The sequence below is a fragment of the Symphodus melops genome (genome assembly GCF_947650265.1).
Source record: "Symphodus melops genome assembly, chromosome: 15".
NCBI lineage: Eukaryota > Metazoa > Chordata > Actinopteri > Labriformes > Labridae > Symphodus > Symphodus melops.
Window position 1 is genome coordinate 157,460 of NC_136705.1, and position 16,093 is coordinate 173,552.

Here is a 16,093-nt window from a genome sequence, read left to right on the forward strand (position 1 = left end):
GATTTGTGTTTTTTGTATTTCCAGAATTAAGATGCTTTAACAGTTTGAAAACCAGGAAAAACATCTCAGATATCAACATTTTAGTTTCCTGTTTTGCATCATTAGAATCAAAAACCAGCGTTGAGGAAGCCACAGCTCAGCAGTGTTTACCGTTTCTACCAAGTGGGCAGATTTTTATCGACATGGCGCTGTCGGGTCCAAAGAGGGGGAATAACACTTTTGAATGCTCAGCTGAATGAGCAACAAAAGCTGTGAGTTCAAACAAAGAGACCCCCCCCCCCCCAGCCCCCCCAGCCCCCCCAGCCCCCCAGCCACACAGCCGCAACAGGATACAGCTGCCAGGACCATATCCCAGACTACACCTCTGGCTGCTGATCACACACACACACACACACACACACACACACACACACACACACACACACACACACACACACACACACACAGGATCGATGGATCGATGTTCGACTTCACATCAGAACATTGACACACTCCCGAGCACACTGATGGTTTCCCAGAATGCACAGCGGTGAGGTGCAGGGTTAGACACAGAGAGCTACGAACTCTAATCAACATTCAAAGTTAGCTTTGGCTTCATACAATCATGAAACAGAATAGAACAGCTTTATTGTCATCATACAAATCGTACAACGCTTCATCTGAAAGTTCACACAGCTAAAAACAAAACAACAAGAAGAATATAAAAAGTGACTGTAGTGAAGGTGGGATATGTGTGTTTACAGTTAGCAGAGATATCACATTAGTTATGACACTGTACACAAGTAAACTATAGCAGGATGTAAAATATGAATGTTTGCACAGCATGAAATGTAATTTTAGCAGATAATAAACAATGAGTGTGCATCAGTGTTGACTATAAGACATCAGCAGAGTGTTCAGACTCTCGACCCTGCAGTCCAAATGATCCAGCAGCTTTTCTGTGATTCTAAATGAGATAGGTCTGTCTGACTTCTCTTGTAGGAAGCTGTTGGTACTTGTATGTGGTTGCCAGTGATCTGCCCTTGAGCAAGTTGTGGAAGCGAGTCTTATGTCCACAGCATGTGCGGGTGTTCATCTGGTGACTGTAACTCTGACCCTGCTCCTGTTTCTGTTTTCAGGACCGGAGTCGGCCCTTCGACGCTTTTAGCTTGCACTCTTTGGAGAGTTCCTTAATGGATATGATAAGAACTGACCACGACAAAGGTAAACCACACCCTGCCGGTGGCCCACCCATGACTATCGCTGATATTATATGGAGGAATCATTTTGCAGGTTAGGAATATTCATACGTTCATGCTTACAGTATTTTATTTTTTATTTTTGCTTCATTTTGAATTTGTCACCCCTGCATACAATCTGTTGACCAGTCAGGTTAATAATTAACATCATCAACCTTACCTGCAAAATCTCTCATGCTTTTTGTTTGTGTGGTGCAAACAGCGATGTGAGCTCATATTGTCTTTTTTTTAAATGTTGTCGCTTCTGTTTAAAATGATAGAAATGTGAAGTGAATCAAAAACACTCGTACTCGGGCTGGAATGGTTCCTGAAGGGGATTGTGATCACAATTATCCCTGTTTTGAGGATCTCAGCCTTTTCCTGGAATAGGATGGATCAATCATCCCACAGAGGAAGAAACCACACAGCCAATTATTGTTTAGAGCATGATGAGACTCTCCCCCGCTGTAAAGAAGAGCTTGAGCTGCCCTTAAAGACATTCGTTGTCCTCTGTAAAAGATGAGGAAGATGCTGTCCGGTGGAAATGTTGACACAACTACAAGCTTCTTTTCTTCTGTAAAAGATGAACAAAGCGCACGGAGCTGAACCCTCTCACTGAACGTCGTGTGAGCGTATAACTGCTTTACTTTTCTGTCTTTCAGATATTGATTGTACTTGCAGTTTTTAGTTGAATGAATGACCGCCTCACTGCTTGGTTTGAGTCTTTAGAGGTATGACGAGGACTTTTTAACAGGAAATACTCAAATGGCGTTAAAAAGATGGATGTTGGTGGTAGCTCTCCTCGCAGCATTTGGTTTTGAAGAGCTAGAGAACAACTCGCAGTGAAAACCTTCAGACACTCAAAGAATCCTTAAACGCTAGCTCCTTCAAGCTAAGCTAAAGCTAACGGCAGCTCTGCTTGCACATCAGAGAAACAGTTTATGAATATGAGTATAAATACATACAATTATAGCATTTAGCTTGACTGTAACGTGTTATCAGCGGCTCGCTGTAACCTTGTGCAGGGGAGCGTCATGTTGTTTGATCTGCAGGTTTATAAAATCAGATTTCTCTTCACACCCTTTTAAGGCCTCCAGTGTATGTCAGTGTGCTGTACACACTGTCAGGTCAGGCAGGGTTTCTATTGGCTACCTGGAGAGACTGGTGGTCGGCGTCTGTGATGAGCATGTCGCCTCCTCATGTGTGGAGTCTGTTGTTCTCGTCCTGCTGGTGTTGAAGCATCGTCCGGCCCTGCCGATGTTCAGTGTAAAGGCGTGGTGGCGTCCTGCAGGGCTGTGCACGTTGTTTATCAAAGCTCAGGAGCAAAGGCAGTAAACATCTAAATGATGATGTGAGGTCTCAAACTTCCACTTTGTTTTGTTGTTGTTGGGTTTTAACAGCTGTAGGTCAGTCAGTGCAGCTACCTTTGATAAGATGGGAAAATGATGAGAGCTATCATGTAGCTGTGCCTTAAACTGTGTTTCAGGAGAGATGGAAACAAATCACCATCCGAGGACGACGAGTCCAAACTCATGATCTGAAGTGTCTGAACAGGCTGCTCCTGAAACCTAAATCCCTCTTTTACAGACGTCCCTCACAACAGGAGGTTTACCCCGTCCCACAGGAGGAAGTGGGCGTGTCGGGAGGTCACGCAAACACACGCTGCTGAGTGGGCAGTTTTTGCTTTTATATCCCATATATGTAATTATAGGTATATTCACACTATCAATGAATAAGAGGAAAGGACATGAAGCAGCTTCATTACGTGCACAAACATCGAGCACCAGTCGATCTTTACTCATGTTATACAAACACCTTTATATTCCTTCTGCACGCTCTCATCAACTCAACCAACTTCCTGCAGACAGAAGAATCCAGAAACATTCAGTCGTTTCATCTGTAAAATATTAAGTGAAACTCACACACACACACACACACACACACACACTCACACACATACACACACACACACACACTCACACACACACACACACACACACACACTCACACACATACACACACACACACACACACACACACACACACACTCACACACATACACACACACACACACACTCACACACACACACACACACACACACACACACACACACACACACACACTCACACACACACACACACACACACTCACACACATACACACACACACACACACTCACACACATACACACACACACACACACACTCACACACATACACACACACACACACACACTCACACACACACACACACACACACTCACACACATACACACACACACACACACACACACACACACACTCACACACATACACACACACACACACACTCACACACATACACACACACACACACACTCACACACATACACACACACACACACACACACTCACACACATACACACACACACACACACACACACATACACACACACACACACACACACACACACACACACACACACACACACTCCGGACACACACACACACACACACACTGTCCGTGTTGTCACGATCCATTTGAGCTCCTCCAGAGCTCATCAGTCGCTGAAGTCCTCGTGGTAGCTGAGCGTCACCTTGGCTCTTAGTGGACCAACTTCATCTCTCATTAATAGACTTTGATCATGAAGATAATTGACTTTGGTTGACAAATCATTGGTCGGTGGCTAGGAGCTGACACACACACACACACACACACACACACACACACACACACACACACATCCAGCGGCTCTTATCATGTGGACAGTGCAGCACAGGTCATTACTGAAACAAATGTTTGTGCTGCAAATATTCAGCACGACCTCTTTTCTGCCCCCCAGCTCAAATATGTGAGCACAGCAGGGAAATATTAATAGATAGATAGATAGATAGATAGATAGATAGATAGATAGATAGATAGATAGATAGATAGATAGATAGATAGATAGATAGATACTTTATTGATCCCGAGGGAAATTCAAGGCATCCAGTAGCAGTATACAGACAGGCAGGACACAAGACATTAGTTACAATACACACCTGCTGTCCCCCCCCCCCCTCTGTATACAATAATCCCCCAAACAAGATTTAGCAGCCCCTATGTGACTAAGAGTAAACATAATTACAGGTTAAACCTGTGCAGTTAGCATTAGCATTAGACTTAAAACTTATATAGCATAATGTACATAACCTGTGCAGTTAGCATTAGCATTAGCATTAGACTTATATAGCATAATGTACATAACCTGTGCAGTTAGCATTAGCATTAGCATTAGACTTAAAACTTATATAGCATAATGTACATAACCTGTGCAGTTAGCATTAGCATTAGACTTAAACTTATATAGCGTAATGTACATAACCTGTGCAGTTAGCATTAGCATTAGACTTATATAGCATAATGTACGTAACCTGTGCAGTTAGCATTAGCATTAGCATTAGACTTATATAGCATAATGTACATAACCTGTGCAGTTAGCATTAGCATTAGCATTAGACTTAAAACTTATATAGCATAATGTACATAACCTGTGAAGGAGAGAAAAACATGTGCTTAATATCATACCACCGGGAGAGTCGTCTCTCCCTCCTGCAGTGTCAGGTGGTCAAATGTCAGGGGCGGCCTGCCGAAAGGATTCCTGACATCTTCAGGAGTGCATGTGTAAAAACAGCTCGAGTTAGTCAGTCAGTTCTTTAAGATCCTGGTTGTTACATGGTGAGCTTGAACTGGGTGAACTTTTATTTCAGCTTAGCCTTAGCTGGACATGACCTCCTCACTTTTCAACCCTTGAAGTTCAGAAACACTTGAGCTGATGTCAGAGGGATGTCCTCTCCTTTAAACACGTATGTGTGTTAATGGTTGACTTTTAGCACCTTGCTTCCCATAAACAGCGCCGTCACGGCGTGTTTTTGTTATGGTGGAAAATTCATGACTCCGGCAAGCATGACTGAGCTAATCCAGTCCAAGCTACACAACAAGTCTGGGCTTGTTTCTGTCTTATTAAAATCCAGATCTCTAAAGCCATGAAATATTATAGAGAACATTCATATCACTGCCAAGCTGTGCACCAGGCTTAACTGGATTATAGAAATCCTCTATTATAATATGAAAGGCATTTAATAGTTTTCTGATGATGAAATCATCAGTAACAGTGGGTGGCTGGCACCAGTAGGCTGAAACAATCATCATGAGCGTCGACAGCAGTTGAAGGGTTCAAATGGGAGGGCTCTGTTGTGATGGTCTCGTCGGGGGTCGTTGGGTTCAGCTCGAGCTGGTTTGAAGACTGACAATGATTTATCGGTTTCCTGAAAGAAATGTCTTTGAGCTTTCCACTCAGTGATCGGCTGAGTGCCAAACATTTCTCTTCTTGTTGTTTATCTTGGTCCTGCCAGTGTCGGTAATTGAAGGTTTCTCTGGCAGCGGTCAGCAGGAAGAGGTGCAGAGCTCAACACTTCCAGTCTCATGACTCGTGCTTTCTACCAGGACTCATCGGGGTTCCGTCCGAGTTCTTCCTGCTCTCAGATTTTAAATCACCTAAAATCTTCCCTGTAATCAAAGTGTCCGTATCATTGGGACGCTGCTCACTTCAAGGGGGGGCGGCTGTGGCTCAGTGGGCAAGGCAAGTTTATTTATATAGCACATTTTAACAACAAGGCAATTCAAAGTGCTTTAGAGCCGTCGTCTCCCAATGAAGGTCAAGGGTTCGATCCCCAGCTCCTGTGAACAACGTGTCCGATGTATACTTGGCCAAGACACTTAACCCCCTCCCTCCAACCAGCTCAGGAGCGCCTGCCGGGGGCTGCTCCCCGTTTCCACGGAAACGCTGTGACAGTAAAACAGTTGAGTATGGGATTGGCCTTTTGTTCACACGGCGTCGGTGTTTCACGGGGTGAAAACGCAAGCTTTTGAATTCGACCTCCAGGGTGGAGTGAAACTGATACGGGGGGGGGGCGTATCGCAGCCATGTGAAACAGAGCGAACTCTCTGGCGCGGTGACCTCACCACACCTCCCCCCATACATGTGGACATGCACAGTCCAGAACACATCTGTATGTACATCGTGTGTGTCGCCGCCCAAAGAGCATCGAACACCTGCAGCAAACAGTTCAACCTTTACCCGAGCACAGGGCGACCATACGCAGCGTTTAGCTAAGACCTGGGAGAACTCGCCGCACAGGGCGACAATACACAGCGCTTAGCTAAGACCTGGGAGAATTCGCAGCACAGGGCGACCATACGCAGCGCTTAGCTAAGACCTGGGAGAACTCGCCGCACAGGGCGACCATACGCAGCGTTTAGCTAAGACCTGGGACAACTCGCCGCACAGGGCGACCATACGCAGCGTTTAGCTAAGACCTGGGAGAACTCGCCGCACAGGGCGACCATACGCAGCGTTTAGCTAAGACCTGGGAGAACTCGCCGCACAGGGCGACCATACGCAGCGTTTAGCTAAGACCTGGGACAACTCAGTTCTCTACCCTCCTTCACCCCTCTGCCCCCTCTGCCCTCCATCCCCATCACTACCCTCCCTCACCCCTCTGCCCCCTCTGCCCCCCATCCCCCCCCCCCCCCCCCCCCCTTCATCCTGCCACAGTCTGCCCCTACAGGACCTGGCATCACCCCCCTCCTCCACCCCCCGCATGCTCCACTAATTCACGCACCCTAAAAACCCTGCACAGCCGTTATTGAACTGTATTGACTATGCTATTGCACTATTGCACACTACCTCACTTTAACTTCGTATTTTAATCTGTACTCTGTTTATATTGTTAATACTGTTAATACTGTTAATACAATCTACCTCATAGTAATTTATCCACATTCTACCTCAAAGCGAAACACTCATAAGTGCCTTGTCTGTCGATTGTCTGTTGTTCGTTATTTGTTGTCCAAATGTCTTTAGTTAAGTTATTTGTTGTACAGTATTGCTAGTTTTTCTTTAGTGCTCTTTTATGCACTGCAGGTTTGCACTGGGGGGGGGGGAATGCAATTTCATCTGTGCTGTATGTTTAACATGTGGCATATTTGACAAATAAAGAACCTTGAACCTTGAACCTTGAACCTTGAACTCGCCGCACAGGGCGACCATACGCAGCGTTTAGATAAGACCTGGGAGAACTCGCCGCACAGGGCGACCATACGCAGCGTTTAGCTAAGACCTGGGAGAACTCGCCGCACAGGGCGACCATACGCAGCGTTTAGCTAAGACCTGGGAGAACTCGCCGCACAGGGCGACCATACGCAGCGTTTAGCTAAGACCTGGGACAACTCGCCGCACAGGGCGACCATACGCAGCGTTTAGCTAAGACCTGGGAGAACTCGCCGCACAGGGCGACCATACGCAGCATTTAGCTAAGACCTGGGAGAACTCGCCGCACAGGGCGACCATACGCAGCGTTTAGCTAAGACCTGGGAGAACTCGCCGCACAGGGCGACCATACGCAGCGTTTAGCTAAGACCTGGGAGAACTCGCCGCACAGGGCGACCATACGCAGCGTTTAGCTAAGACCTGGGACAACTCGCCGCTAAACAGGATGTTGTGGAGGAAGTGGTTGTACTGGTGAGTGTCGCGCTGTAAAGTTCCACTGCCCACTACTGGCCGGGCGGGAGAACAACATGGTTTTTACTCAGAGACCTGCCGTGTAGACGGTCTGTAGTTTGAATCCGGAGCGGGGTCGTTTCGATGCATTTCTGTGACAGCGTCTCCGTGGAAACGGGGCCGAAGTATGAACACCTGATTTCCCTTCAGGGATCAATAAAGTAAATATTCTTCCACCACAGTGATCAATGGGTTTTATAAGATCCATGTCTGTCCTTTATCTTTCGACAGGATGGTGGATCGAGTAAAAAGTCAAGACAGAGAGAGAGAGAGGGGAATAATATGAGGGAAAGGTCTGATTTGAACCTGGGCCGCCCTCAGCCACGATCCATGGGCGGGACCTAACCTCTAGTCTAGACCACCAGTGCCCCAGAAATCATGTTTCTTCTTCTAGTATTGTGTAAACATTTAAAACCTTCTCACGGCTGTTATTTTAATGATAGTATCCAAAAGTACTGAAGCGTTTTTAAAAAGGACTCCAGTCAGACTAAATTACACAAGCATGTACCCTCTCAGTGAGGAGGTTGCTGGTTTGAATCCCTGTCTGTCAGGAGCCTCTCAGTGAGGAGGTTGCTGGTTTGAATCCCTGTCTGTCAGGAGCCTCTCAGTGAGGAGGTTGCTGGTTTGAATCCCTGTCTGTCAGGAGCCTCTCTGTGAAGAGGTTGCTGGTTTGAATCCCTGTCTGTCAGGAGCCTCTCTGTGAAGAGGTTGCTGGTTTGAATCCCTGTCTGTCAGGAGCCTCTCTGTGAAGAGGTTGCTGGTTTGAATCCCTGTCTGTCAGGAGCCTCTCTGTGAAGAGGTTGCTGGTTTGAATCCCTGTCTGTCAGGAGCCTCTCTGTGAAGAGGTTGCTGGTTTGAATCCCCGTCTGTCAGGAGCCTCTGTGTGTGCAGTCTGCATGTCCTGCATGGCGTGGGTTCTTCCTCCCACAGTCCAATCACACGCTGGTTACCTGCTGACTCTGTGTGTAGGTGTGAATGTGAGTGTCTCATGTCAGCCCTGTGATTGGCTGTTGAACAGTCCAGGGTTTAACCCCGCCTCTCCCCTTGGGATCAATCCAGCCCCAGTGAACGTGAAAAGCAGGGCTGATAATAGATGAAATATTAGCAACATTTTGTAAAAAAAGTTTTTTATAATTTAGACAGTTTATCGGCTGCCTCACACTTCCATTATTGCTGCAGTATAGAAGTAAGTTTAAACGCTCGGGTAGGGGTTGGGTTGTCCAGGACACATATAATCGATGTGGGCCTTTAACCTCATGAAGGCTGCTGGTCAGTCCGATGATTGTCATGAGCTATGATTGGATCAGTGTCTAAAGGTAGCAGCCTCCTGAGCATCGGCGTCACGGGGATGTTGAGAATAGCTCAAGCGTGCAGTGAGGAAATGTCACCAGAAGAGCAGTGACAGGAAGCCAGGCCCCCTCAGGCCCCCTCAGGCCCCCTCAGGCCCCCTCAGGCCCCTGCCACTCGACTCCCGGGGGAAGCAGATGCCACAGGTTCAGATCTATTTAAGTCTTTGGGAAGGCAACTGTCCCCGCGTTCACCCAAAAGGACTGGACTAAGGTATGAACATGTCACTGCTGTGCCAGCTCAAAGAGTGTTTGATATGGAGCTGTGTTCAGACTAAAGCTTGAGAACATGTAAAGTCAATGAAAAGACAGGAACAGACAGAAATCAGTGAAATCCTGTATGAACCCAACAGTATGTTCACATGGACCGTGTGGGTTCACAAACCCCGGGGGGGGAGGATATTCACAGGCTATGATGTTGATATGCTGCAGCCACGCTGCGCTGTCGTTCATGTTCTTCTCCACGCTTTTGTTCATAAAGCATATCAGGACAAAAACTGTCCGCAGTGACGGACTCAGTTGCTGGTCTTCATGTCTTGTCCCCGCCCCCCTTCGCCTTCCTGCTGAGACTGTTTTTTAGGAGTGCATGTGTGAAAACAGGTCGAGTTGGGTTCATTTACAAGAACATAGAAGGATCTGATTTCAACAGTTCAAATAAACCTGAATGATCTGTCCAGCTTCTGAGACAAACGGGCTTAAATACTGCGTCAGAACTCGTCAAACATTTGGCTTCATCGTGGGTTATTTTGTATGGATGAATACAAATAGACCACCCACACATTTACCAGTAGATACACACCTGATGGGGTCAGGGTTAACTGGCCTAAAGATGGCGGGGAAGACAGATGACCCTGAATGTGATCAGATGTTCCTCCTCGTCAGGTTCAGAAGTTTGAGCGAGCGCTATACCAACGTGTTCAAACAAGCGTGTGAGAAAGTATCAGCTTCTCACATATATTTGCCCCTGGAGGGTTCTGACTGGATGGGAAAATGTGTGAAAATCTACATCTGTGAAGCTCCTCCCCCCCCCCCCCCCCCCCCACCCCCCCCCCCCACCCCCATATCTCTGTTTATGTACCAGCTCTAACACCGGGCTGTTGGGTCCCCTCCCCCCCCCCCGTTTACTGTTATGAGTCTGAACACTGTGTGTGTGTGTGTGTGTGTGTGTGTGTGTGTGTGTGTGTGTGTGTGTGTGTGTGTGTGTGGTCGGGGGGGCTCTATGTTGAGATATTTAGGATGAAGATGAGTTTAGAGGATGAAGATGAGTTTAGAGGATGAAGATGAGTTTATAGGATGAAGATGAGTTTATAGGATGAAGATGAGTTTAGAGGATGAAGATGAGTTTAGAGGATGAAGATGAGTTTCGAGGATGAAGGTGAGTTTATAGGATGAAGATGAGTTTAGAGGATGAAGATGAGTTTAGAGGATGAAGGTGAGTTTAGAGGATGAAGATGAGTTTAGAGGATGAAGATGAGTTTAGAGGATGAAGATGAGTTTATAGGATGAAGGTGAGTTTAGAGGATGAAGATGAGTTTAGAGGATGAAGATGAGTTTAGAGGATGAAGATGAGTTTAGAGGATGAAGATGAGTTTAGAGGATGAAGATGAGTTTAGAGGATGAAGATGAGTTTAGAGGATGAAGGTGAGTTTAGAGGATGAAGATGAGTTTAGAGGATGAAGGTGAGTTTAGAGGATGAAGATGAGTTTAGAGGATGAAGATGAGTTTAGAGGATGAAGATGAGTTTAGAGGATGAAGGTGAGTTTCAGAGTAGGATGACATCGACAGAAAATCAGAAATGCTTTCATTGAGATGATTCAGACAAACAGTAAGGTCCTTTACCTGCGTTTGTAAAGTGTCTTGAGATAACGCCTGTTATGAATTGACGCTATATAAATAAAGATTGATTGATTGATTGATTGATTCACATGTCTCTGTGTTCATGAAAACACAACCAGCCTGTGCCCTGTGCACATGGGTGTGTGTGTGTTAATATGAGATATGGGGAGGACGGCCCCCTTTTCTTCTTCTTCTTATTCTCTGTACTCTGATTTTTTATTCATCTTTATTAGAAAAGATGTTTAATAATAAAAAACGGTGAGGTCTCTTTAATGGCTGATTTTCGATGTTTTCTTTTAACTCTTCTGTTTCTTCTTCAACAGGACGAATGGGCCTGAACTTCCACCATCCTGGGGCAGACCACATAATGCCAATAACCAGTAAGTCCCTGTTTCCCGCTTCTTTAGTTTGTTTTAGTGACAAAAAGGGGAATAGATGATCGATTAAAGCAGGACCTGTTGTTCTGAAGGACTTTGAGGAGCAATGCATCATAAGACATAAAGTGTCCCTAAGTTAGCCTGCTTGGCCTGTCGGGTTATTGTTTGTATTTTTGTTTTAAAGAAAGTCCGGATACACATTTGTATAACACACAATCACACAAAGCAGTAGATAATAACAATAACAATAATACTTTAAAGAGAAACACGCATGGCTTGAACAAAGGAAGAACACACCACTGCCTGAAATGAATCCAAAGGTTAAATGACCCCAAGCAGTGTCTCTTTGTGCTGGTGCTGTTTGTGTGTATTTAATGATAAAATCATTATTAGTGGACATTTACTTAATGTATATCACAAACATCAGGGCTAATGGCCATGAGTGTTTAGAGTAAACAATGACTGGTAACTGTCCCACAGTATTTATAAGATAAGTGAGCAGGAAATCTTCCTCTGACAGACTTCTGTATTTTTTAACATTTCATTTCATTAATTTTTTATTTGAATTAGAACAACATATTCATCAACATGTCAGCATAAAGCAGCAATATAAAGATGCCGGAGTGAGCACAATAGCTAATTTTCATCCGTAGTCCTAAAGCAGGTGTAGTGAACAACAAGACTGCTCTCCTTGTGATGTCACAGTGGGATTCTGGTAAAATAAGCCCCTCCCCTACCCTGGTGTCTCCACACATAGGCTCCACCCCCAGCCTAGAGATAAACTTTGGAGCATGTCTGCCATTTTTATTCTCTCTAATGAAGGAGTGATGTCTACGGGGAAAAATCAGGGGGCGGGGTCATTGCATTTAAAGAGACACACACACCAAAACAGAGCGTTCTGCTGCTTGATTCATGTTGCATTTGGACCAAAGCACAGAAACACAGATGATTTATTTAGACCTCAAGAGACTGATTGAATATAATCAATGCTTAAATGAATCCAGAGCGGTCAGGTGCTCCACACTTTATCCCCATGTGTGAAGCCGGTCTGCAGCCGTTACGTTTGGTGAGAATCCGTGTGTTGTTGTCTTATATTTGTCCTTGCTTGCCCCAAGAGAGGAAGCTTTGTTTTAATCAGTGAAACTCATTTCACATTATCTGGCCTCTCAGTTCAGAAAGTTTCCCTTGTGTCCTCACTCATCATCTTTATTAAGACAAACCTGTGCTCCGTCAGAGCTGCACTGTCATGCTCAGGACCAATTCTGGCTTCTGTGCCTTAAAATCAATGACGACATTCTTAGTGAATCCGGCCCAGAGTTTTCAAAGCAAGTGCTTTTTAAATTGAACAATTGCATCGTTTGAAGATTACAAGTGGTACTCAAATAGAACGTTGCATATCCGCCTTTGGCCGTGCTTTATAGTGCTTTAAGGAGTAATATTGTTTCATATCGTTTTGTACAAACCTCAGCAAAAAATAATGTATTTTCTGACATACGATCAAAGACAATTCAGAGGCGCCCTGTTTTTTTCTCTCTCTGGACGTGTTCAGTTGGCCTGCAGGGTTTAGAAACCGGTAAAGGCAGAAAGACTTTCTCAGCATAGCACTTTCCCCCATCAAATGTTGACAACACCGGAGCTCCTCTCACATTTTGTTCCTTTCATCAGTCGTTTCCTCAGAGAAGGATGTTAAACTGTTGTGTCATGGGATTACGCTCAGGCAAGCACAGATCTGCCCAGATCTTCAGAGTCTGTCAGAACCGGCTCTCTGTCTCTGCTGCAGTCTGTGATGTGTGCAGACAGGGGAAGCTTTGGTTTCAACTTTAAAGTGTTTCACTCAGTGTTTTGACTTCATTTCGTCCCATTAGCTTTGAGGCTTCATGATGAGAGGGAGACACTTTCTCCGGATGGCGTTAGCACTTGAAGTGAAGAAGAAAGAAGGCAGAGTAGTGAGAGAAGGTCTTCTATCCACATTTACTGCTGTTGTTCATTTGATAGCTTAGTAGAACAGTCTGAAGCAAAGTGAGAGACATCAAACTCATCATGCCCAGAGGAACCACAAGTTTCATTTCAGACATTTCTACTCTCTCCTATACACCACATAATTTAAAGTTGGTCCTTATTCTTAACCCTAACCTTTCCCTTTTCTCCTCTGCCTCAGTTGCATTCCCAGCTCTACGTTTCTGCATTTCGTTTTGGTTGCTAGGTGCCTTTGTGTCTCACCAAGGCCAGACAGTGAGAAGGCAAAGCTGCAGAGAGGCTGTCCATGTTTTTGTGGGGGTATTGTGGAGCCAGATCTTTTTAATGAAAAGATAGCAAAGGGAGAAGAGAGAAGAGGCTCAGACACAATATATTCCCCAAGAGAAGCCAGAAGGGCGAGACACACAAAGAGGCTCTCACAATGCAAAGTCCCATATTGGTTTTTCAAGTGCTTAGTGACTGGTGCTGTCACAGGAGCAGGAGGATTTGTTTAACCCCCCCCCCCCCCTAACAATTAGAAGAGAAATCTGTCTTGGTCTCATGTAGAACCGGTATCAGGCCCAAACAGTTAACAGATTTGGTCCTGCAGACAGGTTTTGGTTTTTAGGATTTAGAATCTGGATGGTTGCAGTCTGGTTTAGCTCAGCCGGTAAGGCTTGAGCTCCATATATAAAAGTGAACTCACCGCCCCGCACTCGGTGCAGTGTGGGGCAGTACAGTGTGGGGCAGTTAAGGGCAGGGCGGTGCAGTGCAGTGTGGGGCGGTACAGTGTGGGGCGGTGCAGTGTGGGGCAGTGCGGGGCGGTGCAGTGTGGGGCAGTTAAGGGCAGGGCGGTGCAGTGCAGTGTGGGGCGGTACAGTGCGGGGCGGTGCAGTGCGGGGCGGTGCAGTGCGGGGCGGTGCAGTGTGGGGTGGTACAGTGTGGGGCAGTGTGGGACGGTACAGTGTGGGGCGGTGCAGTGTGGGGCGGTACAGTGTGGGGCGGTGCAGTGTGGGACGGTACAGTGTGGGGCAGTGTGGGACGGTACAGTGTGGGGCGGTGCAGTGTGGGGCGGTACAGTGTGGGGCGGTGCAGTGTGGGACGGTACAGTGTGGGGCAGTACAGTGTGGGGCGGTGCGGGGCGGTGCAGGGCGGTGCAGTGTGGGGCGGTACAGTGTGGGGCAGTGCAGTGTGGGGCAGTGTGGGGCAGTCCAGTGTGGGGCAGTGTGGTGCAGTGTGGGGCGGTGCAGTGTGGGGCAGTGTGGGGCAGTGCAGTGTGGGGCAGTGTGGTGCAGTGTGGGGCGGTACAGTGTGGGGCAGTGTGGGGCGGTACAGTGTGGGGCAGTGTGGGGCGGTACAGTGTGGGGCAGTGTGGGGCGGTGCAGTGTGGGGCAGTGTGGGGCAGTGCAGTGTGGGGCAGTGTGGGGCAGTGTGGGGCAGTGCAGTGTGGGGCAGTGTGGTGCAGTGTGGGGCAGTGTGGGGCGGTACAGTGTGGGGCAGTGCTGTGCAGTGTGGGGCGGTACAGTGCAGGGCGGTGCAGTGTGGGGCAGTGCAGTGTGGGGCAGTGTGGTGCAGTGTGGGGCAGTGCTGTGCAGTGTGGGGCGGTACAGTGCAGGGCGGTGCGGTGTGGGGCGGTACAGTGTGGGGCAGTGCAGTGTGGGGCGGTGCAGTGTGGGGCGGTGCAGTGTGGGGCAGTGCGGTGCAGTGTGGGGCGGTACAGTGTGGGGCAGTGCAGTGTGGGGCGGTGCAGTGTGGGGCGGACGCAGGGCGGTGCAGTGTGGGGCGGACGCAGGGCGGTGCAGTGTGGGGCGGTGCAGTGTGGGGCGGTACAGTGTGGGGCGGTACAGTGTGGGGCGGACGCAGGGCGGTGCAGTGTGGGGCGGTGCAGTGTGGGGCGGACGCAGGGCGGTGCAGTGTGGGCCGGTACAGTGTGGGGCGGTACAGTGTGGGGCGGTGCAGTGTGGGGCGGTACAGTGTGGGGCGGTACAGTGTGGGGCGGTACAGTGTGGGGCGGTGCAGTGTGGGGCGGTGCAGTGTGGGGCGGTACAGTGTGGGGCGGTACAGTGTGGGGCGGTACAGTGTGGGGCGGTGCAATGTTAAATTGGAGGTGACGGTGACCGTTCCTCAGCTAGCCACACACGACCCCAGCATGAATTTCCTCTAATCTCTAATCTCTGTCACATATTTTAAAATGTCTGCCCTGCTCACTCTTCAGTCTTCAGACTGACACTTCAGTCAGTCGAGTATGGAGAGGGGTCAGTGAAATGTGGTTTGAAGCTTCAAATCCAACTTTACTCTTGTCATGAGCTACATTTGAAACACTATTCACATAAACAAGAGTGAAAGGAGCATAAACATGTCACAAAGATAAGACAGAGATGTTTCTTTAAACTGCCACCTGTGACCAGCTGATTAGAAGAGTCATACTGCTCACCTTTGCCCCGCCTCCTCCCATCCCTGCCAAACACCTTCAAACACTCTGCTTATCCTGTGGGAAGTTTCCACTCACATCTTGTCTGCTATACGTGACCAACTTTTAATTTTTCACCAATGCCACAATAATGACTAACCTGCTCTCCCGTCCGTCCTGCATGCACTCTGATTTTATGGCCTCGTTAGTGAATATTCACTGCAGATTAGCACGGAGGCAGAGCGGGTTCATTAAGCTGAGATCTACAGCAGTAGAGCTATAGGGCATCACATTATGCAGCCTAATCTGGGCACATTTCCGTATATAACCCTCATCATTCTTCCACCTGCCAGCCTCTGCATGCATCTG

At 47.4% G+C, this 16,093-nt stretch overlaps 1 protein-coding gene across 1 annotated transcript in view; it reads left to right on the forward strand.

The window, feature by feature from the left end:
* The window catches only part of cpeb3 (cytoplasmic polyadenylation element binding protein 3), a gene marked incomplete at its 3' end in the record, with an annotated part of 39,169 nt that overhangs the window by 6,964 nt on the left and 16,112 nt on the right, over positions 1-16,093 (forward strand). The window contains exons 3-4 of the mRNA XM_079362305.1: positions 1,119-1,203; positions 11,305-11,361. Coding sequence (XP_079218431.1) covers positions 1,119-1,203; positions 11,305-11,361 — 142 coding nt within the window. The remainder of the gene's footprint in view (positions 1-1,118; positions 1,204-11,304; positions 11,362-16,093) is intronic.